Source organism: Carassius auratus, chromosome 21 (genome assembly GCF_003368295.1).
Source record: "Carassius auratus strain Wakin chromosome 21, ASM336829v1, whole genome shotgun sequence".
Taxonomy (NCBI): domain Eukaryota; kingdom Metazoa; phylum Chordata; class Actinopteri; order Cypriniformes; family Cyprinidae; genus Carassius; species Carassius auratus.
Window position 1 is genome coordinate 13,192,623 of NC_039263.1, and position 27,930 is coordinate 13,220,552.

General features: G+C 35.4%; 1 protein-coding gene across 3 annotated transcripts in view; it reads left to right on the forward strand.

Moving 5' to 3' along the window:
- Positions 1 to 27,930, forward strand: part of LOC113038581 (protein turtle homolog B-like) — a 100,323-nt gene that overhangs the window by 35,729 nt on the left and 36,664 nt on the right. For all 3 annotated transcript variants that reach the window (XM_026196101.1, XM_026196102.1, XM_026196103.1), the window contains exons 4-7: positions 14,364 to 14,515; positions 23,222 to 23,339; positions 25,363 to 25,504; positions 27,290 to 27,435. In XM_026196101.1, coding sequence (XP_026051886.1) covers positions 14,364 to 14,515; positions 23,222 to 23,339; positions 25,363 to 25,504; positions 27,290 to 27,435 — 558 coding nt within the window. The remainder of the gene's footprint in view (positions 1 to 14,363; positions 14,516 to 23,221; positions 23,340 to 25,362; positions 25,505 to 27,289; positions 27,436 to 27,930) is intronic.

Below are 27,930 nucleotides of genomic sequence, written 5' to 3' on the forward strand. Positions count from 1 at the left end.
AAAAAGTGTTGGCAAAATATTACAGTCTATTTAGTTGATTTAAATTCAGTATTATTATTATTATTATTATTATTATTATTATTATTTAAATGTTTTATTTTTATTTTACAGATGTTTAAACTTAAACTTAAATTCGACTTAGTCTTTTCTACCAATCAATTTTTTTTAAATATTTAAAATAGCTATTTATTTTTAACATTTTACAAATTATTTATAAATGCAAATTTATACTGCAATAATATATACATAATTTACATTATAAATTTACTGTATGTAATATTTTAGTATTAATAATAAAAGTAATATCAACAATAGCAGAATATAACAGTAGATTTTCTGTGTTGTTATTATTATTATTATTATTGTTTTTATTGTTGGGATGTTCAAACATTTTTTTAAAAAATGGACTTAATCTTTTTTTAACAATCATTATCTTATGTAAAAAAAAATATAATCATAAAATACAAAATTGCTATTGCATTTTAGAATATTTATTTATAATAAAAAATATTTATACTACAGTAGTATATACATTATAAATATTTTGTACATAACCTTTTAGTATTAACAATTATACTTTAAGTTGTTTTGTTATGTTATTGGTTATACATTTATTTAAATCATTGTTTTGGGCTGTGCTTTATCAGTCTCTTCCTATACACTTTCTTCTGCATATTTATTTAAATGAACAAATAAATGAATTAATAAATACATATTTTTGCTTATTGGTAATTGGATGTTGATAGATTCGTAATGGCATGACAATGTTTTTATGGTAAGTTTTTTTTAAAGTTTATTTATATAAATATATATTTTGGTATTGTTAACAGTTCTGTTTCTGCACTATTTACAGTAACTAAGATCTCTAATAGGTGGTCTGACTCTTTAAAAAGAGAGTCCGCTCCCCTCTGCAGTGCTGAATGTGTGTGGAGAGAATAAACTCTCTGCTTTCTCTGTGATCTTACAGCAGATTTACACTCCACGGCTGGTTAGCACTAATCCTTTGGATTTCAGATTAAACTTGCAAAGTTGGAGAGGGGAAGCACAAAACTCTCATTGAAATCCAAACAGAAAATCCTAAATGTTCAATGTTTTGCTTTTTGGAAGCTATTTAAAGTACAAATTAGTCTTCGATTACTAATGTTAGCCAGTGTCATCATCAAAAGCCTAATCAGTATGAGGCTAAAAATACATTTGACATTTTTGCAGGTTGTGTGAATGGTTTTTCCCTATCCAAAAGACATTCTAAGGTTTCTAGGGTGTTGATTTTTACATTCTTCTTTTCTGAAACCTATTCTGTGATAAGTGGCTGCTTGTGATCCCTGATTTGACATCACATGCTCTTATGCTCAATACAAGTCCCGCCTCTTTCAGTTTAAACGACAGCTAAAGTCCATCCTGTTTTCTGGAGTGTGATGTATACAGGATGAACACGCTGTTTATCTGTTTATTTCAAACATCACCTTGTGATGACTGTTAATGAAGTTAACTAGACTTTAAGAAGCTAGGAGGTCATGTCATGGCCACAAGGTGAGAGGTTGGGTTGTCGTAGCATCTCGTCTGTTTAATACTCAGATCCCTATTTTAGGGTCAGAGAGGAGAGCGGAGCGGTTAAATCTATTCCAGACTGACTGTGAGTTTATGCTAATCCCATGGGATTTAATGGGATACCCGCATGAGGAAAGAACGTCTGTTGCTTAGTCTAAGGGCAGTCCAAAAATCGTATATTACTTTTCCGCTCACATGCTGTGACTTTGCATGATTGCTGGTAGCAGATCACTTGCTGTGAATACAATCAAGCCATAATGTTCACAGATTCACCTAAATATCTAAAGTTTGGACATTTAAGTTCTACACCATGTTTTGAAGAATTATTTATTTGTTTATTTATTTTAAATGTACATTTCAAAGTAGACATTGTCTTTATATAAAGCTGCTTCATACATAAATATATATAAATGAATTTGGATTATTTCTGAATTTTAGTTCATTTTAAATGGTTGTGAGATGTGAAAAATTATTTATTTTGAATTTAAATGTTCAAATATTGTCTTAATATGTGGCTGCATTCATTGAAATATATAAACTCATTTGGAACATTAAAGTCTTTTTGAATTTTAGTTCATTGTAAATGGTTTTGAGAAGACAATTTATTTATTTTTTATTATTTTGAATTTAAATGTACAAATATTGTCTTGATATTGATGATATATCAACAAATGTAGAACATTTTTTGGTTTCTAGGTTCCTTTTCAATGGTTCTGAGATATGACCAAATGTCTGTGATTATTTTATTTATTTGTTAGTTTATTTTAAATGTACAAATATTCATTCATTCAATTAAAAACGCCTGAAAACTGCCATTTAAAACATTTTAGATTATATAGAGCATGTCAGCCTTCTGACATATTATTAATGCATCCACAGTGCTCTTCTGTAGCCTGAAATGCAAAGCAAAAGGATATAAGCATGCTGATGTTATTCTGACTCTTATGTTCAGCCTGAAAGATGAAGTCATTGTCATTTTAATCAGCTGCTAATTGCCTGCTAGACATCGTTGTGTTTAATTAAGAGCGGGCATTGTTGGTTTAGACACTTGTGACATAAAAAGCTCACAAGGCTTCCTCTTTGAGCAGGTGAATTCATCCACAGCATAGAACTTAGAGTTAAAAAATGCTCTGTTATATCATTCGGCTGAGATGAACTGCAATTTTGATAATGCCATTACAAACCTTCTTTTCCACAAAGCTTGTTAAGCAAATGAAGTTGGAGCCCCTTTGGATAGAGCACAAACCCTGATAAAGCCACAGAGACAAATGAGCACAACAGTTTTGGAGGTTTTCTATTGGGCTTCATTGATCTTCTGGGTGAAGCATACTGTTGCTTATGCTGCTCTCCTAATTGGCTCATTATCAGGTCTGTGATGAGTCTATGACTGACCCTATAGCAGAATCACTGCAGGGTTGAGTTAGGGAGCTGTCTGTGGTGCTGATGTTTGTGGGCCAGGGAGCTGTCCATGGTACTGATGGCCTTGCAATCTCATGTGGGTGCTAAATGCTCAGCACCACGAGGCCATATGCTTCAGAAACACTGCAGATGGCATCATGGCATGAGATGAAGACTTTTAAACGATAGCTCGGCAGTAGACACACATTTCTAGAACTGGCAGATTTTATATTTGCAGCTCTGATTGTGACAATCTGTTGACCTGCAGCATGTTTGTTGTTTTGTTAATGGGAAGTGTGGGTTTAGCTACAGGCACCCGACAGTCCTTGTTGTTCTACTGTAGTTGAGCGATGGCCCTTGGTGTGTTGTCATTGGGTGTAAATGAAGCTGATAGCATTGGGCACCATTGTGCGCCATAGTGGTATGAATGGTGCCCTAGTGCCCTACTCTTACAAATAATGACTTACTGCCCTTTTTTAGTCTGTTCACTCATTTAATTGACAAATGTGCTGCATGTTTGAGAAAGAATGTTTGATGTTTGAACTTCAGCCCTTTTTGTTGATTCTCTAACTTTTAAGCTATTGATAATTTCACTAATTAAAATTGGGAGACACCAACAACTGCGGCAGGATTTACATGGAATGGCAACTTTATTTCAAGACTCAGATTTTATATTAGACATGAAGTTGTTTATTAGATTATTTTGATGTTTCATGCTCGTAGCAATGTTTTTGTTTTTGTTAACTAAAAATTGTGTGTTAATTGAAATAAATATACAATTAAATTGAACTAAATATTAAATGAAACACTTAAATAAAAATAAATAAATAAATAAATAAAAATAAATAAATGTTACCTTGGCACCTAACTGAAAAAAAAATTACTATTTTACTGAAATGAAATAAATAAATAAATAAATAACAGCTAAATAAAACTATTTAAAAAGTCAAACTGATAACAAAATTTAAATGTAAATTTTTTTTAATTAAAATGAAAACTGGAATATACAAATAAAAGATAATTTACAAAATACTAAAATATTATAGAAATACCAAAATAACATAAGTCTCATAAAACAGTTCATTAAATCATCCAATACTTATTCATTTTATAATAGTTGTAACAATTATTCATTTTATGGCCAATGACATTATAAAAAATAGTGATAATAATAATAATAAACTATATATAATATATACTAATATATTGGAGTATTCATATACTAAAATTCTGTACTATAAAACTAAAATTATTCACATATTTAGGTATCATAACATTGTAATCTATAAAAATATATTAATTTTGAGATTTGCTTAAGATTACATTTAATGGTATTATTAATTATTAGTATTTTTAAAGATTACCTTTTTAAATGAGCATTAGATGATGGCCGAGGTAATCGAAATGTAATACATCCAATACAGATTAATTAATAATATCAGATGATAATCAATGTGGGAAGAAACCATTGTGTTAACCTGAAATGCAGTTACATAATTAGCCATACACTGTACATCATGAACGATATTCACAAGATAACAAAGGAGGACAAAAACGAAGGATTACACGTGTAAGCAGATCAAAGTGTGTAAGGTGCTTATATATGTCTGTAATATGTAAAAAGAGAATTAAAGCCTGAAATCTGCACGGGTCATTCTCTCATGCATGTGTGAAGTAGAAACAGGAGCCAGGGGCCAATAGTTTCTAGGGCCTTTTGGATCATCTTCCAACATCTTCCCTTTGGATCAGATCTCCAACAGCGTGAGATAAAGAGGATTTTTACATTATGATTAGTGTTTCAGAATAGTGATCTGGGGGCTGGTTTTGGCTTTTATATTTGTGCTTAATTAGCTTTGGGTATCACTCCGTCTCCCTTTAAACTCCTCTCCGGCTCCATTTTGCTGATTTCTTTCATGTTGTAGCAGGGTTCACAGTTGCACCCTCATCACATAAACACACAATATGAACTGAGAGAAATTTGTTCCTGTGGTTTTATATTACAAATCTCCACCTCAGGCTTCTTTGTTAGTGTACTGTGATGTGAGCAAGATATATATTATATTATATTATATATTAATAGATATATTTATAAATGGCCCTTTAGCTTATTATCCACTTGATCAATTTTACTCTACTTAAAACCTGAATGAATAAAGATAAATTTGAATGAAGTTCACAGCTGGAGTGGTTTATTTAATCTGTTCTTATTAGCCACTGTAACGGAAACAGGTCAATTTAGCTCAAAGGGAATCATTTAAGATTTTAAAGGGAATTTGAACAGAATCACTGTTTCACGGCTGATCACTGAGACGCCCTGCGATTCAGTGAACGAGCCGTTTAACATCAAATCTGCGCTGGATACTAATAGTGAAACATTATCAATTAGCACAGTAACAAGATCGGCAGTTTAAGACATTAACTTGTAAGCACAAAACACAAGATACTTCTCTTTTCAATATGAATAAGGCTTTATTAGATAAATCTAAGACATATAAACTAATCTAACACATAAACGCATGGACTCACACATTCACAAAAGTTGCAGGAAGGTCGAAAGTTAGGGAAAGATGAGTTTAAGAGAATGGAAATATGGAATCCCAAGTTTACATCAATACGTTAAATTGCATAGACATGAACAACCATCAATCACTTAATTAACGCTCGCATTGAGTTCCTCAATGAGGTTAAAATTATATTAGATACACCAGCACAACAAATATCTGGGGATACATTCCCTTCGTTTCCTGTGAAAGGGACTCCCGTTGAAAGGGGTATCCCGGTGTCGCTGATTGGCTAGAAGTTCAGTAGTGGCTGAAGTGACGTCTTGGGAAGCCCGTGGTTGTTGGGCGTTGGCTGAAGGTGCAGAGTCGTGTGCGCTGGTTGAAGTTGAACGGGCACCCGAGGTCAGGCGTCGGAGATTCAACGTTACAAAACTTAACTCAGAACACGAAACTCTCAAACGGAAAAGAAAAGAAATAAAGTTTGACGAGACTAGGTTGTGTTCCTTCTCATCGTGGCTAAGTAGCAGCAAGCTTGCAGGCCGAAGCACGCTGGAACCGCGCTCAAAGAACAATGATGACTAAACAGCATGGCTAGAAGCTACAAGCTAGCAGAAGCATAGCTAGAGAATAGAAACTGTCATGACTGATAGCAGCAGCATAGCTAGAGACTAAAAGCCGACTAAAAGCAAGATTTCATGGTGTCCAAAGTATTTAACTGGCCTGTTGGCCACACCTCAAATGTTGTCTTGACCAATCAGATATTGTCTTGGCTCGGGGGTATCATAAATCATTTGTTTATCTTACCAAGCATGTGGTCTGAATTTTCCTGCTCTTGCAGGGTATAATTTTGGACATGATTCCTTTAACGCGAATATGATACATGTGACAAATAAATGATTTTCAGGGCTATTTCAAGCAAGTAGATTCAATCACACACATACCAGACATGACTATGTATCCTTCAGCTATCCCATAGTTATTTAAAAAAAACCATACACAATAAGTGATTATAACATGATAGTCAAATGTGTGGGTTACACATAAATGAATATGGAGTGAAGCGATGGACTGATTCATTTATAAGTCTTTTTGAGTTCATTCTGGTCCATATATATGTACAAAAGCAGTTTCTTTGCCATTCTCTTGACAAATACTTCTGTGGAGACAAAATCCCTTCCCCCTTAGGAATTTCAGTCTGGTTCTGCTAGGTGGTGGGGGGGGGGAGTCAATGGAAGTGTTTAACTCATGGGTTTCCATGTGATGTCCAACGTTGCATTTCAATTACGAACAACAAATTTGACACCAAATTTCTCTTCTTCGTATTGAAATTGTAAATAATTGTTCTAGTGGTGTTAATGTTGAAAGCTGTTGTGTGAACAAGTTGGTTGGTCATCTTGCTTGGTTCTTGTGGCACTAGAACTGATTTATGACTTCCTGAGGAATTCGGCTCGTGTTTCAATGCACACAGCTTTGATAGACTCTTTAATTTGTCTGGTTCGACTCATTTCTGTTACACCACATATGAGGGTGTGTGTGAAGCTACTTTGAAACACACACTCACACACTAATAGAAAAGACTTTTATTGTACATAACAGAGTAGAACAGTGATGGTGAGCATTATTTAAATAAATGTTTTGCTTCACAAAAAGATCCAGGGACTTATAATTTTTGCTGACAATTTACCAACCCTCAAATTTAGAAATTAAGCTCACTAATGAATCCTCTGCAGTGAATGGGTGCCATCAGAATGAGAGTTCAGAAATCTGATAAAAACGTCTCAACAATCCACAAGACTGCAGTCCATCCATTAACATTCTGTGAAGTGAAAAGCTGTGTATTTGTAAGAATCAAATTCATCATAGTTCATCATGTTTTAGCTGTAAACTTCAGGTCAAAAAATGGGTCCATAATAATGCTTCTTTCAGTGAAAAGTCAAATTTTCTGTCATTCTCTCACATCAATATCCACCGATGTATTTGATTAGAACAGTTTTGGATCATAGACACTTGTAAATGATGCTTGATATGTGCATATTTCTCTCCTGATTCACTCAAGACTCTTATCTTATCCAGAAACAACAGTTTGAAGTTAAAAACATCTTAATAATTCATTTGTTTATTATTAAACATGCAGATTTTTGCTTGTTGATTGACTGGAGTCATTCTGGATTGCTTGCGGATTATTGTGATGTTTTTATCAGCTTCTTGAACTCTCATTCTGACGGCACCCATTCATAGCCGCGGATCCATTTGTGAATGATGTAATGACAAATTTGTCAAAATTCTGGAGAAGAAACCTCATCTACATCTACATCTTGGATGGACTGAGGATAAGTAAATATTCAGTAGATTTTCATTTCTGTGTGAAATATTCCTTTATCCTATTATTTTATTTTAACTGTGAATCATTTATTGCAGTGAACAAACTGATTCACTTAAATGAATCAGACTTACCACAGCTGGTGGTAAGCTGGTGGTAGGTCTGTATATGCAGTATGCAGATGTGAGAATAAAACATTCCAATTCCTGCAGCAGTGAGGTGAGCTAACTCTTGACATTTGACAAGGAAGGAAGTAACGGAGACCGAGAAACAGGAAGTGAGGGTCAGTTCTCCTCCTGGGTTAATTGAATCTTTGCTTGTTTCAGCAGGGACAGCAAGGTTGGTTTGCAGAAAGAGCAGTGGTGCTCTGTAGTTTGTTTGTATTCGTTTTGGGTTCTGTTGAAATGCCCCTCATCCACCAAGCTTTCAGTTTCCCCCTTCCAGCCTCCAGTGAAGCTCCTTTCTTCTCAGTATGCATCGCTCACATTTAATCTGTGTTTGACCAAGAGTGTCTGAGAGATAAGAAAATAGGTTTGCTCACCGATGGGCCCTCCATATGTGACTGGACTTAAAATTTGGATACATTCACATAGCCTCCCAAATATAAATATAAAATATAAAAATAAATATGCTAAATATAAAAAATCTTTTGTGGAAAAGTGCTTTGCTGCAGCTATAATTGGCTCTTTGAATTGCCTCTTATCTTCCATCGTTATACACATTACATTTGTTTGAGCCATTACAATTTGATGCTTTTGTTCAGGTGTGTTTCTTTTGTTAAATATGAGAACTGAATCATAAAGAGGGATCTGTTATGTGAATAACACCTCTGCTGCTTAAACGCTTTTTGAAGGAGCATATGAGCAGCATGATCTAACGGTACGGGTCTGTAAGGGTCTGTGTGTTTCCGCATCGACGTAATATGTAATAATGATGTGAAGTGCTGTATTGAATGTCTCTATTGATTCACTTGAGTAGATCATGTGACCTTGATAGCAGCAACATCCCCTGAATTAAAATCAGCTTCCTGTCAAGGTCACATGACTGAAGCATGCATTAAACACAGATCGATTCATGGTTGAGTGTTACACTGGGCAGTTTGCTACTAATGTTAACCAGATAAATGTATTTACACTCACCTAAAGGAATATTAGAAACACCTGTTCAGTTTCTCTTTAATGCAATTATCTAATCAACCAATCACATGGCAGTTGCTTCAATGCATTTAGGGGTGTGCTCCTGGTCAAGACAATCTCCTGAACTCCAAACTGAATGTCAGAATGGGAAAGAAAGGTGATTTAAGCAATTTTGAGCTTGGTGTGGTTGTTGGTGCCAGACGGGCCGGTCTGAGTATTTCACAATCTGCTCAGTTACTGGGATTTTCAGGCACAACCATTTACAAAGAATGGTGTGAAAAGGGGAAAACATCCAGTATGCGGCAGTCCTGTGGGTGAAAATGCCTTGTTGATGCTAGAGGTCAGAGGAGAATGGGCCGACTGATTCAAGCTGATAGAAGAGCAACTTTGACTGAAATAACTACTCGTTACAACCGAGGTATGCAGCAAAGCATTTGTGAAGCCACAACACGCACAACCTTGAGGCAGATGGGCTACGACAGCAGAAGACCCCACCGGGTACCACTCATCTCCACTACAAATAGGAAAAAGAGGCTGCAATTTGCACGAGCTCACCAAAATTGGACAGTTGAAGACTGGAAAAATGTTGCCTGGTCTGATGAGTCTCGATTTCTGTTTAGACATTCAGATGGTAGAGTCAGAATTTGGCGTAAACAGAATGAGAACATGGATCCATCATGCCTTGTTAACACTAGGCTGGCTGGTGGTGGTGGTGTAATGGTGTGGGGGATGTTTTCTTGGCACACTTTAGGCCCCTTAGAGCCAATTGGGCTTCGTTTAAATGCCACGGCCTACCTGAGAATTTTTTCTGACCATGTCCATCCCTTTATGACCACCATGTACCCATCCTCTGATGGCTACTTCAAGCAGGATAATGCACCATGTCACAAAGCTCAAATCATTTAAAACTGTTTTTTTGAACAATGACAATGAGTTCACTGTACTAAAATGGCCTCCACAGTCACAGGATCTCAACCCAATTGAGCATCTTTGGGATGTGGTGGAACAGGAGTTTCCTGCCCTGAATGTGCTTCCCACAAATCTTCATCAATTGCAATATGCTATCCTATCAATATAGGCCAACATTTCTAAAGAATTTAACCTAAGTGGTGATAACCAAATATCTTCCTTCATTTACCAAAAGTTTACAATATAATTTTCATTTCATTTAAATAATGTTTCCAGAAAACTCCCTTATGCCATTGGTTGGGCAAACTGTTAGCCCTGCCCCAAACACATGCCATTGGTTGAATCTTCGGATAGTGCAACAAGTGCCACTATACAATATATTAAGAAAATGTAAAGATTAAAACACTCTTTAAATATAAATTAGACCTGTGAAATGTACCAATGTGAATTATTAACCTGAAAAATAGGTTATAAATTAATACATTATTGGTAATTAGCTGCAGTAATAAAAGGACATCATTTAAAATAGTAGAAAATAATGCAGTAGAAAATAATGCAGAATAAAAAATAAAAAAAATATTGTACATTTTATTTGTGGAACTCAATTTATATATATATATATATATATATATATATATATATATATATATATATCCTGAAATTCTGTTCATTGTCTGAAATGTAGATTCATACTAAGTGTAAATTCCAACTTATTTAGACCTTTCTCCATTCAAAACTCTCACTTTGCTTTGGGTTGTCCCTGCAGTTGAGATATGTGACAGTTAACAGCTTCATGCCGGTGTGTACAGCTGGTGTGGTTCACATATATTTGCATGTGTGTAAACAAGTCTTGTGATCTGATGAGGTGCAATTCACCAAGCAGGATTCACACAGATGCTTGACTCAGTTACCAGATCCTGAGAGGAAGATGAGCAAGATGAGCAAGATGAAGATGTTCCTGTGGGACTAACTCCACGCAGCCCTTTCTCCATGCTTCTCCTGCCAGTTAGTTCTCTATGGTGCAATGTGTGTGTGTTGTTAGTGTGTGTGTGTGTGTGTGTGTGTGTACACTAAAACATCTGCCTGTGTGGCCGGTGTATCCACAGAGCCTTATAATAGCTGAATTCTTCTCACAATCTGTGCCTGTGATAAGAGCTTGTGATATTATCACCGGCTGCCGGCAGACACGCACACTCATTGCCAAAGAGATGATGTCATCTTGCCTAGAAGCCCTGGAAATATCGGAGGGATTATTATGCAGCGTCGAAGACAAAATGTGTGTGTGTGTTTTTTCGTGAAGGTGTGTGTATGCGCAGAGGGTGAGCAGGTGATCGTTTGACAAATTTAACAGCTCTATTCCCGGACTCTCACTGTTTGCCTGTGTGTTAGCTGAAATAATAAAAGGACATAATTATGAAGACACAGACCTCACGCTGTAATGGGGTTCAGGTAGAGTCTCTTGTGTGCTTCACTTACAGGAGAAATAGCTTCTGTTATGGCCGCACAGATAAACAACCTGTTGAAGGGATCTGTTATGTCCACTCAGTGGGTCTCATTCACTAATAATTGCGTACAATTTTCTTATTCATACGCACATTTGAACTTCTCACGAGAACTTTCCGCCTAATTCACAACACGTGCGTACGCACATGAGCTTGTTCTTAAACTCGTTCTTCTGTTAGTGAATTTGGAGTCTTCCAAATGAGTGCCCACGTGCACGAGGTTAGTAATTAGCATAATTCACGCCCAAACCAGCTCCATATAAGGGCTTTCCACGATGAGGCACTTGTGCATAGAAAGACAATTATGGCACCGAAACAAAAGACAAAAAAAATAACTTTAACGATAATGAACGTGAGGTTTTGCTGTCGGAGGTGGAAGCCAGGAAAAATTTGTTATTTAAAAGTGTATCCACTGGCATAACGGGCACAGGTAAAAAAAGAAGCATGGGTTATAACACAGGCTTGGAGATAAGGTGGTATACGGTGAGAGCGGTTGGTGATGTGGCTTAGGTGTGGTTCCAGTGAATTGCATAAATCAATGAGGACTTCTCTGGGCAACCTAAAGCGACTGAACAGCCATTCATCACTCTACACGAACATATCTGTGCGCTCTCTAAAGACGCGCTCTCTCCTTAGAGCACATGCCGCGATGTCTTCAAGCAGTACCAACTGTTCCAATGCCTCTAAACACAAGATGAGACACATTAATCACCATTTATATAAGGATAGATCAGGTGATTGTTGTTTGGACCTCTAAAATGTGTATACATATATAAAATTGGAACTCTAATTATAATTTATCAATAACATCTAATTATATAGGGTTCTTAACACATGCTTATAAGGCCCCCGTTGTACATGATTATTGCGTACGTGTGGTATAAGTTGTTCTTGAATCTTTTCGTACATTTAGAATAAATTTTAGTACGAAAGTTTTTGATGAATCATGATTTATTCGTGAAAACGTGCGTACGCACATTTCACGCAAAAATCTGTGCCTACGCATATTTAGTGAATGTGACCCAGTGTTTCTCAATCCTAACAGGACTATGAATTACTACATACTGGTTGTGTTTAAGCTATAGCTGGGCCATACGTAAAACAAAATAATAAAAAAATAATAATAATAGAAATGACATTGTTTACATTTGCATTTACATTTCAAAATAATTGTTTTTTTGAACTTTTTTATTTATCAAAGAATCCTGTGAAAATGTTTTCAGTTTCTGCAAAAATATTAAATAGGACAATTATTTTAGCTTCACAATATTACTATTTTACTGTATATTTAAACAAATAAATGTAGCCTTGATGACCCCAAATGTCTGAATGGTTGTGTCATGTTTTAAATGATGCAAATTCATTTTTGAATCATACTGTATGTTTTTTACGAACCCATCAATTCCTCATTCATAAAACAAGTCCTCCCCTTAGATTCGCCTAATTCATATTGAAAGAATAATAATATTAAACATACTGAATTATTTGCTAAATCACACAGTAATATTTGGAGCAGGGCATTTGGATCTGGCGAGACATATTCTCAGTGATTTGTAAACACAGCAGGTGTCGAGCAGTTGCTCTCCCTCCATTTGGCGTGCTGTGGCAAGCTAATGTCAAGTGGATTCGTCTGAATGTTTAGCCACTAATGGGAATTCAGATTGAAAAGCAGAGGCAAACTTAGACGTCCATATCAATTAGCTGCACTCAGTGACTATGAAACATGAGACAATCACAGATGAGGCTGTTTTTTCATGTAAGGCACACACATCCTTCTCATTAGCCTATAGAGTGCTCGTGCCTTTAGGATTTCTTGAGTGTGTGTTTGTTTAATCAACATCACAGGTCAGCAGTGTGTCAGAGTGTGTAAGGCAGTAAATGGAGACTCACAGCAGATGGAGGAGTGTTTTTGCACAGATGTCTTAGCGGCTGGCCTCAGAAATGTTGCCTTCAGCACTCTGGTCATGTGCCATCAGATCCTGGGGGTTCCTTCAAAAAACGGAAAATGCTTAAGTTTTAATTAAGCAGAATAAAGCAGTGCTGAAAATGGCAAAATAAGGTATGAAAATGAGTATTATAATCATACCAGTTCAAATCAATTAGGCTGAATCAGATTGGTTTCACAGACATTTAGAACCATGTATAATAGATGCTGGCTTAAGAAGGTTCAGTCCAGGGCTCTGTAAGTGCAGAGATATCGCCAAACCCATACCTTCTGTCTTCCTTGAGAGCAAGATGTTCTTGTGATATATGTGGCAGTGTGTGACCCTCTTGTCTCAGTGCTGTCTTAAATATTTGAACAAGTTTGAGACAAAAAAATGCTTCTCCCTAGTGTTCCTTTGTCATCCTCTACTCAAAGTCTATCATTGCCTAGAAATAATTGAGTAAGCACCAAATTAATTTCAAGAGACGCAATTAGAAATATGATCAGTTATGCAACAAGTCACTATTTTGATGGTTTTGAATAAAATATCATGCAGCACGACATAATTCCCTCTCGAGTGTCACAAAACTAGACCCATTTCAAGTTATCACACACAGGAGATGCGTTGAGCTGCACACTGTAACCAGAGCAGACAATCTCACAGAAAATGGGTATGGTGCCACTTTATGCTTGCGTGATGACATGGCCGCCCATTCCCCATCCTGATTTGTAGATAATGAAAGGGAGATTTTAGCTCCTAAATCAACTGGCCGTGAAGCAGAAGCAGAATTATTAACAATCAGAGAGATGCCAGCCAGAGAGCTCATATACTGTATTCTAAGAAATCATAAATGAGCGCATATGTATGCAGGACGCAGATCCATGACCAGGAGTCCCTCTTATTCACGAGGTACGAGCTAACAGCTCCGATGGCCTTCTGAACTCCTATGGCTCCCATTAGCGATGAGGCTTGAGTCATACTTCAACAGGGTCTGTAAAAGACACATATATCATAGGACATAATTTTGTTATGAATGAACCTGCCGTGTTATCGCCGGGCTGATTTATTTCAGGGAATAATGGAGAACAGATAGGGGATTTTCACATAATTTCTCTGTGTCGCAGCTCCCCCAACTTTCACGGACACACCACCGCAGTATGTGGAGGCCAAAGAGGGGGGCAGCATCACCCTGAGCTGCACGGCCTTCGGGAATCCCAAACCTTCAGTCAGCTGGCTCAGGGAGGGAGACCCCGTACAGGACAGCAGCAAGTATAAGGTGAGCAAAACACATCTCTACTTTAAGAATATGAACTGTTTGTCCCCTAGATGTCTAGGAAAAAAAAAACTCTCTCTCAATCTTTTTTATGGCCTTCATTGGGGCAGTACATGTTGATGAATACTAAATATGTCATATGCTGTGTTGTCCTATTCCCTTGGATTAAATTATTTTGGGCTTGTTTTTTTTCTGTTTTTTTTTTTTTTAATGCTTACAAGTAAAATTTCAGGAAAAAAAAGAGGATTATTTTCAGAACGCAGCCGTGAGACATTTAAATTAAATGACATTTATTAATTAATGCAAGACATTTTATTTGTGGCTTTTTCATCATATATGTTATGCAAATTTATGCAGCAATAAGATTAATCAAATTAAGCAATTGTATTTACATACATATTCATTAGACTATTTTTGGAAAGCCACTTAATTTTTGCCTTTTTTATATATACATGTTTGTAGTGCGATCTGGCAACACTGCCTTCTCAGTTTAAATGAATGTGCTCAGGGTTCAGAAGGCAGATAATTTTTTTCAAAGTTTGAGGTCGGTGAGATTACAATTTTTTTATTTAGTCTCTTATACTCTTATACTCAAGGCTGCATTTATTGAATGAAAAATTCTGTAAAAACAGTAAGATTGTGAAATTTTTGTATAATTTACAAAACAGTTTTATATTTAAATGCATTTTACATGATTTTTTTTACTGTGAATTTTCAGTAGCCACTACTCTTCTGTGTAATATGATTCTTCAAAAATCATTCTAATTTGAATTGTTTTTTTATAATTATTATTATTATTGTTAAAAACAGTTTAATATTTTTGTGTAAACTGATAAATTTGTTTGATAAAAAGAATTTAAAAAAAATGCATTTATTTGAAATAGAAATGTTTTGTAAACGTATAAACTTCTAAATTCTTCCTCATAAATTTATGATTGCTTAAAAAAAAAAAATGCAGACAGCAATCTTTTGAACAGTAGTGTATTTTTTTTTTTGTCCCATTTAACAAATGCAGAAAAAAATATTCAGTAAAAGAGGGTAAGCAGATGTTATAATTTGTTTGTCTGACATCAGACTATGACCTTAGACTCATTTTGACCACAAGGATATTTACTGTAATTGTTAAAATACAGGGACTATCGTTTGTGCATTTACTAATGCTATATTTTCCATCAAGCCATCACGATATATTGCAGCCAATTTAGATATTAAGGTCATGGTTTCAAGCATTAGTAAAGTGCCAGAGCCAAGGTTGGCCTCAAAAAAAGCACACTGTCAGTCACTTACCTAATTGACTGAACAGAACAGTGAAATTATACATGACAGGCTGTGTTCAGAATCCAGAACTCTGACAGATGAAAAAATGATACATGTCTGTACTATTGACTCCGGAAGAAGAAAACATTGTGCTATTTATTATCAAGTCACTTCCTCTAAGCTGGGACAGTTCTGTCCGTGTGTGTGTGATTGCGTCTATTGAAGTTACCGGCTCTTCAGGGCTCCAGCAAACCATTAGTGTCAATTAGTGGTAACTTTTCAATCTCTCTCTCTCTCTCTCTCTCTCTCTCTCTTGTAGTGACTACATATCAATATATACTATATATTAGAGATATATAGGTGTTAGAAGAGATGTTCTTATGGCGGTGTGCTATGGGTTTGTTTAGAATAGTAAATAGATAGTGTAAAAGCTTGCAGAAAGGCATGTTTAATTAAATGAGAAATAACTGAAATGGTTTTAAAAGAGCTTTTTGGTCTTTGCATTACAGCATATTTGTTTTTGCTGTGGTATGTGAAATCGTGAAACTTTAGTATGTGAAAACCATAGTGTTGTGGATCCTAAAGAGTTCCTGTGGTGTTTGATTGATATCCTTCTCTGCACAAATACAGGATTGGAGTTGTCACAGTGAGGGCTCAGGATATTTGATTACAGTGGAAATGACAGGTCAAAGGCACTTTGTCATCTCTTTTCCTCTATCGTTACTTCTTCCTCTCTTCCTCTGTCCCATCTACCATTGTCACGGCCCCAAATCCAGCCCTCCATGAGGTGATCAGTGGCCCACCATCACTATTCCTTTGCTGCTTATGTGTCTAAACTACAAACAAGTGACATGCAGGGAAAGTGCCACATGCAGTGCTCACTTGCGGTTTTAAAGATTTTCGTTTAAGTTTTAATTTAATTATTATTATTATTATTATTAATTTAAATAACCAGATTATTGAAAATTTCCTAACAAAAAATTGAAATTGAAGGTTTTTGAGGATAACATTCCAGGATTTTCCACCATACGGTGGACTTCAATGGTGGCCTAGCTAAGGAATAAGGGAAACAATCAGTAATTTTCTAAGAAAAATACAAATGTATATACTTTTTAACCACGAATGCTCATCTTGCACTAGGTCAGCTTAATCGTGTGATGTAGGCTGAAAAAATGCATTTGTGGTTAAAAATTATATATATATATATATATATATATATATATATATATATATATATATATATATATATATATATATATATATATATATATATATATATATATATTATTATTTTTTTTTTTTGGAAAATTAGTAAATGACCAATCATTTCATCATGTAGAGGATCATGTAGAGGCCTTAGAAGCTGCATTGAAACTGCAATTTGGATCTTCAACCCAATTGATCCCACTGAAGTCCATTATAGTGTGTGTAGAAAACTCTTGGAATATTTTCCACAAAAACATTTTTTATTTTTTTATTTATTTAATTTTAACTGAAGGCTGAAGGAAGAAAGACATGAACATCTTGGATGACATGGGGGTGTGTATATATATATATATATATATATATATATATATATATATATATATATATATATATATATATATATATAATTCTTCAAGGATGCATTCATTTGATAAAAGTGACAAAAAGGTTGTATTTCTAATAAATTCTGTTCTATTGAACTTTTCAGCTTTTTAAACTATTCATCAGAAATTCTGAAAAAAGTATCACAGTTAGCACAAAAATGCTCCACAACTCTTTGCAGCATTAATAATAATTAGAAATGTTTCTTGAGCAGCAAATCAGCATATTAGAATGAGTTCTGAAGGACATTTAAGACCGGAGCTTTACAATCACATTACATTACATTTTTAAATATCTTAAAATAGAAAACATTTCATAAAATGATAATGTTACGGTATTCAAATACGTAACTTTGGTGAGTATAAGAGACTTTCAAAAACATTACAAAATCTTACCAGCTTCAAACTTTGAAACTTTAGTGTACAGTACAGTGCCAGTTTGAACTATTGGGGGCAGTAGAGGGTTTGTGGGACTGCCTCTTAAACTGCCACCAGGGCCATTTAGACTGTCCCTAATAAGCTTGTCACAGTTCAGATGGTTTTCCATACTTTTGTCTAAAAGTGCCTTTTAGTAAAGCAATTTGAGTTTCCCTGCTGTATGTTTTAAACTTCTTCTGTCAGATTGAAGAAATAACGCAGCAGTTTTAACACAGTAATCACACGGCCTGCAGGAAGAGCTAATTAATCCCCCTCAACCCTGTCATATCCCCTAGTCATTCAGCACTAACCCTCTGTCCATCTCGGTGCTCGTAACTCTGCTCATTTTAACTATGTGTCGTAAAGGCGTCCCTTGGGTCTGTTATGTTCACAGCGCTGTGTAATTAGGAACCAAATAAACCATCCTAGTATTTCAATACCAGTGGACTTTCTCGACTTGAGTGACATCTTTTATATTTCATCAACTGAGCCGGTCGCGATATGAAACAGACTTTTTGATTCTCTTATCTAAAACGGCGACTAAAAAAAACACAAGCTCTTTTCTCACAAGCGAGCCATTGATTGTGACTCATCAAAACCGGCAAACCAAACATACTGAACCTAACAATTACACGCTTCCAGAATATAAACCGTCTGCTCACTGTAGACTAAGCGAAGAGATTCCTACAGGAACGGACGGCTCAGTTCTCTGCCTGAAAAGAGTTTGATTTACAAGAGCCCATCGAGAGATCTCCATCTCCTCACACACAGCAGAGAAATGACAGTCTGTCAGCGACAAGCTTTGCTTAGTGATTGAACACTTTTGAAGTAAGGTGAGACAACATCAGGGAGAGGAACAATGGTATTCATTGCTTGTTAATTTGAATCATAGCGAGCTCTTTGTTCAGTCAAAATAGAGCGTTGTTTGACTGATTAGACCAGTTCTTCAGGACGCTTGGTTCCAGAGGTTTTTTTCCCATTCATTTTTCCTGTAGAGATCTTCAAAACGTCTTTGTGAAAGTTTAATAAGCCATGAAACAAACAAACTAGTGACTATGTGAATAGAAGATTGTCCAAGACTGATTTGAAGCCAAAAAAATTAAACTCGTACAAAACGATAAATGTACAAGACTGCAAAAGTGGTGCTCAAGTACCTTTTCTTATTCTTGACAACAAACCAGAATAATGTTCCTTTAAAGTCATGAAGTAGTTTGTAACCTCCTTTACTAACAAAATTTGACATATTTCCGAGATTTAACTATTTTTATTTATTATATTTATATATTTATTTAATATATATTTATTAAGTGATGCCTTAAAAAGAGATTCATTTTGAAAATATCAGGGTTATTTATGAATTGAAGTTGGGGTGGAGTTTTTGAATAATGCTTAATAATAGGTATTAGGTATCAATCATAAAACTAGTTTTTATTTACTCTGAAGTTGTGTGCTATGATTTATTAGACACGTGTGTTGTTGTTGGGTCTGCCGTAGCCAGGCCGTGCATCTCCGTCTGTGTAATTAGCGTAATTACGGAGTCTGGCATCCATGGCGGAGTCTCAGGCTGCTGCCGTTTGTGAAGTAAATTAGCTGCTTACCATCATGCTGCCCATTTGTAGATTGAAGTCATGTATGTTAAGTTTGTAAAAGCGGTGGAGTGTGTATGTTCACATCAAAAGGTCAAGGTTTGGCTTGTTAGCATTTTCCTGTTAACTCCTGCTGGATAAATGTTGTAACTACAAAAATAGCATCTTTCTCCATTGTCGAGTATTTAAATGTAGCTGTGTATACTGTTTGAAATTCTTGCTTTTACCAATGTTATTTTATCATTATATATGTACAGTTATATTACATATTATTTTTAAGATTAACTACATTTTTCAAATCAAAAATTAAAGTCTAACATTCAAGAAATCTTTCCTCAAGGTATGTGTAAGTCTTCAAAGGAGGAAGTCACACATGCTTGATATCACATGAACTGTGATGATGATGCTTGCTAGTAGATCTTGCTATTACACCGTCTGATTGAACACTGAATAATTCATCAGAGAGCCCCCTCAGCGAAACCTTTACTTTACCATGAATCTATGTCATCTGTATGCTTTTTGCACTTTTTTTGTCAAAGTGCTCTTTACCTGCTCGGTCAGCAGCAGTAAAGTGACCCTCATGTATCGTTAACCGTCCAGTTCTGACAGGCCGGGGAGAAAAGATGCTCTGTGGAGTTCCTTACCTGTCAGGTCTGTTTACGGAGAGCGGCTGAACTGTTATGCTGTTCCAAGACTAGTTGTACCCAGTCACATATTTCCCATGAGATTATGAATGGCAGCAAATTGCATTCAAAAGTGAGTAAAGGGTTTTTATCCCTTCCCTTGCTGACTTACAGTGAATATACTACTAATTTATACATTTTTTTTTAAATAAATATTATTAAAGAAAGTTCTGAGTGAAGTTAGAGTGAAAATTTCACTCTACTTTTTTTCTTCTTTTTTTTTTTTTTGGTTTACTAATTACTAACTTCAGGATATCTGTTTTACTATATAATAATAATAATTAAAATTATTATGTTATTTTTATAATTATTTCATTTTATTTTTCAGTAGCTGTTGTTGGTTTCATTTATTTTTCGTTTTTAATTTGACATTTGACATTTTCAGTTTACAAACATTTTTTGTAATGAGTTGTTTCATGAAAGTAACACAGGTGGAGCAAGTTATTACATTTTGATGAAAAATTACAAAGACAAACATTGTTTTTTTTCTTTGAAGTGTACTAATTAATCATTCATAGTAAGAATCAGCATCCCGCCCTTTACCTGCCCCTCTGCCACCAAACACACCCTCTTTGACAGAGTGAATCATTTATTCAGCTCACTCTCTGAGAACGTGTGCACGATTCAAGGCTAAAAAAACTAGCAGAGACACTCTCCTCTCATAAGTGCGGCCTTGTCTCGAAAGGATGATTGTGGAACCGAGCCAGCAAGCTAACCATCACAGCTTGAAAGAGCTTCATACAGGAACCTATTAATGAATTATGACTTGCATGTTTTATATGATTTCAGAATAAAGACAAGACACGGAGCAGGCTGGCCTAGCATTTTACTAAAAACAAAAGCCTGTACAAAAGAAAACGTCTGAATAATAAATGGGTGGGGATAATTTGTTGCACAAAAGGCTTAGCTCATGAATATTAATCAGTTTATCCACAAATAATTGTATATAATTTTAAACTGGCTGGGAAATCCCCATTAGAAATTATGCTTTTGTATACTAATTTCTCAAATGTTTAATAAAAATACCAAAAACTCCTCGGTCCACATGGCACAGCCCATCTATCCAAGAAAAATCCAGAGAATATTAGATAAACCCAAGAACTGCTCTGCAATTGGTAAAATGGAACGCTTGTGTGGGTGCAGAAAGAGAGATGCACATTGATCTTTAAGTCTCTGTTGGAGTGACCTGGTTTGTTTGATCTCTCCTATGCAGTCTCTGCCTTTCTGTCTCCAGTTCACAACGTTTTCACTGCAAAGTGCTTTTATTTGTACTGTGTACGAGACAGTTTGGTTTGAAAATGATTATTATTATTATTATTATTATTATTATTATTATTTAATGAGTTGTTTTGTAAGAGTGGCGCCTGTCATGATACATGGGTTGAATGTAAAGAAACATAAGTGTGGGTTCGGCAGCGAAAAAAGATGTCTCTTGTGGGATGCTGAGCATGGTTCCCCCAGCACATAATTTCTATTAAGAGAAAAGTGAAATCTGTCACCGAGATAAGTAATGAGAAGTTGCTCAAAACTTAAGATGCTACTGTTCTCTTGAAGCAAACAGACTTATTAAACAGCTCAGATTTTATTAGTACTTTTTTTTTTTTAAGTAAAATGGAGATTTAGATTGACTTATGAGAGAATTTGAAAACATAATTTATATTCATATATATTTAAGTTTCAGAGCAACTTAAAAACTTCTTTCTGCAAAACGTAATTTTCTTAATCAGTATTTTGTATTGCAGACATTTAGGAAACTTGTTAAGTTGACATACTTATATCTCTGAAAAACAATGTTACAGCCAGTTATTCTACTTTGAAATGAGCGTTCTGTGTCGGAATGTCTGTTTTTGTTTTGATCTGTGTGATCCCACCCACTGCCAATTTACCCAACAGTATTTCAACACCCGGGTTGCCCGGTGGTGGAAAACAGCTCATTACAGCCATGGAAACCAGCAAACCAATTGGGTCAGAGATCGCAGATTCTACCCAACCTAAAAAGCCTCAACAACCATCTAAAAAGCTCTATGGCCAGAGGCATATTAAAAACGTGGATAAATCAACTTACAGTGTAAGGCTCGTCGCCCTCCATTTTCAGTTGTACTCATTCCTGTTGTGTGTCGTCAATCTGGCAACTCGCATGACCATTGAGTCTGAGGAGGAAAAATGCTTCCCGATATTTTGAAATTGTAGTGCAATTTCCATTTCAACCGTTAGCTGAAAATATGCCATACTGCACCTTTAAAGGGATAGTTTACCCAAATATTTAACTTAAAACACAAACTGTCTCAGTTTGTTCTGTTACTTCATATCATTCCAGACGGACTGGATCATGATGATTTATTTTTTTTTGGTGGGGGGGTTATACAATTTTTTATTTATGTATTTAGGAAGGGACACTTTAAATGATGATAAGGACATTTATAATGTTACTAAATATTTCTATTTCAGATAAATTCTGCTCTTTGTGACTTTCTATTCATCAAAAAAACCTGAAAAATTCTAATCTGCTATAATAATAATAATAATGTTTTTTGAGCAGCAAATTAGAATATTAATGATTTCTGAAGGATCATGTGACTAAGACTAAGAGTAATGAATTTAAAATTCAGTTTTGAAATAACAGGAATAAATTATATTTTAAAATATATTCAAATAGAAATCAGCTATATTAAATAGTAAAAATATTTCAAAATGTTACTGTTTTTGCTGTACTTCGGATCAAATAAATACAGGCTTGGTGAGCACTTCTTTAAAAACATTACAAATCTTACCTCTTTATACTACTTTTTTGTTATATTCTGTCCTTATGTACTCACCCTCATGTCGTTCAAAACCCATAAGACCTTTGTTCATCTTCGGAACACAAATTATTATATTTTTGATGAAATCCGTGAGCTCTCTGACTTTGCATAGGCAACAATGCAACTGAAATGTTCCCAGGCCCAGAAATGTAATAAGGACAACAATAAAATAGTCCATGTTGCTGTCTATGCAGAGAGAGCTCTTGGATTTCATCAAAAATATCTTAATTTGCGAAGAGGAATGAAGATCTTACGAATTTGTAACGACGTGAAGGAGAGTAATTAATGACAGAATTATCATTTTTGGATGAACTATCCCTTTAATGCGATTTTGTGGAATCTGGAACTCAGTAGGTGATTCTGTGACATCTGTCCACAGGTGAGCGATGGCAGCCTGACGATTGTTTCCATCAGCCGTGAGGACAGAGGAGCGTACACATGCCGAGCGTACAGCGAGCAGGGAGAGGCCGTCCATACCACACGCCTACTCGTCCAAGGTATCACAATATTCTACAGGACTTTATTGTTTGCTATTAACTGAATGATATCACTATCATGTTGTTGAAGTGCTGTGAGGTGTGTTTGAACCGTTTTCTGTGTGTTTGTGTCCATGTATGTGTGTACAGTTATGCTTGCAAAGCTGCATGCTGCATGGCACCCATGCTGTAGAGCTACAGAGATAATTGGACTCCATATGTTGGCTGTCTGGTACAGTATAAAGCAGTAATGGGTTCACTGTCAGAGAGATTTTTCACTATAGTGCTGCCAAAGAAGCTTTTTCCTGTTGGGACACCTAATCTGTTCTGCGTCTGCTGCTTTTAGCTTGCCATGTTAGCATGTAACCCAGTAACACAATGGATGTATAACTTACTGTATATTTTCTATTTGTTTGGTCTTTTTTTGTTTGTTTATTAAAAAGGAAGAAAACAAAGCTCAGATCTGTGGCTTTGGCCTACCCATAATCATAAATATACTTTACTTGAGAGATTTTTATACAAATATAAGATCTGTCACAAGATTAACATTTTATTTTAGTGCAATAGTGTTCTTTATTCACCTTTTCACACTTCTAAACAAGAATAAAGCACTCCTTCCTATTTTTGTCCCATCACATGCCAATCAAATCAGTATCAAACTGCAGTAATAAAATGACATTCCATTTTTTCTTTTGAATTTCTGTTTCTCCCACTGCATTGAATGGTTTAAAAGTGAATCACTGTAATAGTAGCCATTAAATTCTAATAACTATACTGCTAAATTATATCCTGTATAATAACACAATCAACGCTGATTTGGTGTTGATGAAGGGGTATAGAAGCCTGTTACCGGCACGGTAAAACAAATCTGTAATTCTTGATAATGAGAAACTTTTTCACAACAAAGAGAAACCTTCTTGCTATAACGACTTAACTCGTAGTGATAATAATAAACATTAATCATGAGAAAGTTCCCATAATTATGAGATATTAAACATCAATTATACGTTTCCCATTATTATGATACTTTGTTTGAAAGTTTATCATTATTTGAAGATACTAAGCATTAATTATGATAAAAATGTATCATTGTTATGAGATACTTAGTAAATAAACATGAATTATAAGAATGTTTCTCTTTATTATGAAAGAGATACCATGCATTTATCATGATAAAGATTCTTATTGTTTTGAGATACACTGATTTGATTGGCATTTGATGGGACAAAAATAGGACGAGTGTTTAATTCTTGTCTGAGACTTTCTTCTATGAGCATAACACCTTTGGTCATTTCACATTGATCATATGTTACAGTATGTTCCCGTTTGAGAAGGTGGTTCTTTACCCGAATAAGAATTGTGGACCAGACCGAGAACGAAGGGAACTCTAGGGAAAATAAATGAGGGAAAGAATTTCCATTTTAATAAGCCCTTCACTTTACAAAAAGAAACAGTTTTCTGTTAGTTTAAACAAAAATCAACTGCTGAGACATAAAAGTGGCAAGTTGTAGAAACACGGTTTTGTAGACACGCTGGCTATCTAGCGAGTTTGTTTTTGTACTGTAATGTGTGTGTGCTGTCGAGCGGGACGGAGAGCATCCTGCATGGGGAGCTCTCTGCAGGCTTTCTCCACAGAAGAGCCCTCTCTTTACACTGGCACTGCCAACTCAAGTGATGCCCACAGTGGGCGGCAGGGTGAGATCTGTGGATAGGCTGCTGGGTAAAATTCTTATCATCTTGGCCAGTGATATTCAGATGAGACGGCTGCTCCAAATATGTATGGTACAGCTGAGTGGTATATTGCCTCATTCAGTCTGATATCTTTCAGTATTCAGTATGTACACCACTGTAAATGAGGTATTGATCTGTCGAATACAAATAACAGAATGAAAATATATATCATTGGAAACACTTTTATTAAATCCTTTCTCCAATATTGTTGTGTTTAACCTTGAAGAGGACTGAGATTGCTATATGCCTCAACAGAATGTGACACATCCTGATATGTAATGCTGATTTATTATGTGTCTCTTTTCTATTTCAGGACCCCCATTTATTGTCTCACCGCCAGAGAACATAACCGTTAACATATCCCAGGATGCATTCTTCACTTGTCAGGCTGAGGCGTATCCTGGCAACCTAACGTACACCTGGTCCTGGGAGGAAGATAACGTCTTCTTCAAGAAGTAAAGTTATGATCGGGTTCATTACTGTACCATACCCCCACTGTCCTGTGTCCATGTAGTTTCGTCATCATCATTGAGGCATCAGTGAGTTTTAGGGACTATGGCCATTGTGATACTGCTTTAGGCTTTGGTTAAACGTTTTGTAAAGCCTTGTGTTGTGACATTTTCATAGAAACCCGAAATGTTATCATAGGTGCACAAAATGCAACTAAATATGCCACCACTACTGATATTTTGTACACTACCTTTCAATAGATTGGCTCCAGTTAGATTTATAGATATTTTATAGATATAATAATACAAAAAAGTTAAATGTTGTTCTTTTAAAAATAATCCTGAAAAAAAAATGTTTCATGGTTTACACAGAAATGTTAAGCAGTACTGTTTTCTTCAGTTTTCACCTCACCATTATGCCCTTTTCCCTCAGAATTCTGTAATTCTAACTTTTTTTTAATTCTGAGTTTATATCTCAAAATACTTTTTGTTTTCCACCACAGAATAAAAAAATAAAAAAGTATTGGTGAGAATTGTGAGATATAAACCCAGAACTGCAATAAAAAAAAAACATAATTGTGACATAAAAAGACTTCTTTTTTTAAAAAAGACTTTTTTTTTTTTCATTCCGTGACAGAAATAAGCTTTCTTAGAAAACATCTGCAGGGATCAAAAATAAGATAAAAAGATAAAAAGATAAAAAAATAAGATAAAAAAAAAAGAGAGATCAAAAATCTTACTCACCCCAAATATTTGAATGGTAGTGTTCATCTATTGATAAACAGATGCATTTTAATTTAAATGTATTTTTAAAGAGTTGCCTGTCAAAAAAAGATTCATTAGTGTTGTCATGGTAGTCTAGTTAGCATAAAGACACATACTGTAGAACCCAAAAATATTACATAAAACAATGTGTCCTTTATAGTAACCTTGAATAGGAAAGTGCCCTCTGTAATCTTTATACACAACAAATGCAGCTTCACCATAGACCCTCTCAGGTTCTCATGGTTCATGCTTCTCCTTTTGTCCCCTGTGAAAAGAATATCCAGCGACATGGCGCTTGAGTCATCATACGCTCCACTAGCACTGATTAGAAGTAGTAGTGACCTAAGCCATCCAATACGCTCTCATGCGTGGCCTGTACACTGTATAGAACAAAAGATATTATTGTATTCCTTTCTAATAGAGGCTCTGTGCAGCAGGACAGGTGGAAGCACGCAGGCATTTTGTCCACTAAAGTGTTTTTTTTTTTCTCTGCCTCGGACACCCCATCTGTTCTTGTTGAAAGAGTAGACTGTAATTCACAAGGCTTTGAATTGTGCTTTATTCTCTGCCTTTAATTGAGTTTACCTAGGCATACATATTAGTAGGGACAGCTTAGAAAGAAAAAGTCAGTATTGACAAACTTTCATGTCGTGGAACAGTAAAAAAAATTGTTCACTACCGTTCAAAGGTTTGAGGTTGGTAAGATTATTTTTTTCATGTATTACTGTAGATGTCTCTTATGCTCACCAAGATTGTGTTCATGTAAAATAAAAATAAAAAGGAAAGTTGGAAATTTCAACAGAACAGCATTCAATTTAAATTTTATAAAATTATAAATCTCTTTTAATGTCATTTTGATCAATTTATTGTGTCCTTGCTGAATAAAAGTATTCATTTCTTTAAAAAAATAAAAACAAAATCTCACTGACCTCAAACGTTTGAACGGTAGTGTATGTAGTAGTGTAGGCTGTTGAAATCATCGATACTATTGATGCTAATTTAACTTCTTTCTCTCTCTCTCTCCAGTGATCTCAAGCGCAGAGTGAGTATTCTGATCGACGGTTCACTCATCATCTCCCAGGTGAAACCTGAGGATGCTGGGAAATACACCTGCAGCCCGAGTAACAGCCTTGGGCGCCCACCTTCTGCATCAGCGTACCTGACAGTGCATTGTGAGTCAGTCTGCTAATACACAACTAGAAAACTTCATCTGAAAACATTTGTCCTTTTCTGATGCCCCTAAAAATTCTCACTGCATTGCACAGCACAGATGCTGAAGTACAGCTGCAGTATGTAGGCGAGAAACCACCAGAATAGAATCCGTTTGGTATTTTTACTTCTTGTCAAAGTATCCTGCTGATCCGTGGAGCTGAAAAATCCCAAAAGCTTCTGTTTTGTTGAACGCGATGATCAAGTATGTTATCCAGCATGATTTAAGATTGATTTATTTTAATCAAATAAATACAACCTTGATGAACATAAGAGACTCTTAAAATAAATAAAAATTATATTACGTAATATCATACAGTACATGACATAAAGGAGGAGGAATTCTCCTTCATCCTGAATCTGTGACATTGGTTTCCCTGGATTGTGTGTGAAAATTAAATAACAACCTTCACCAGAAGATTATGTCTTTTCATCACGTTTTCACATTGAGGTCATGC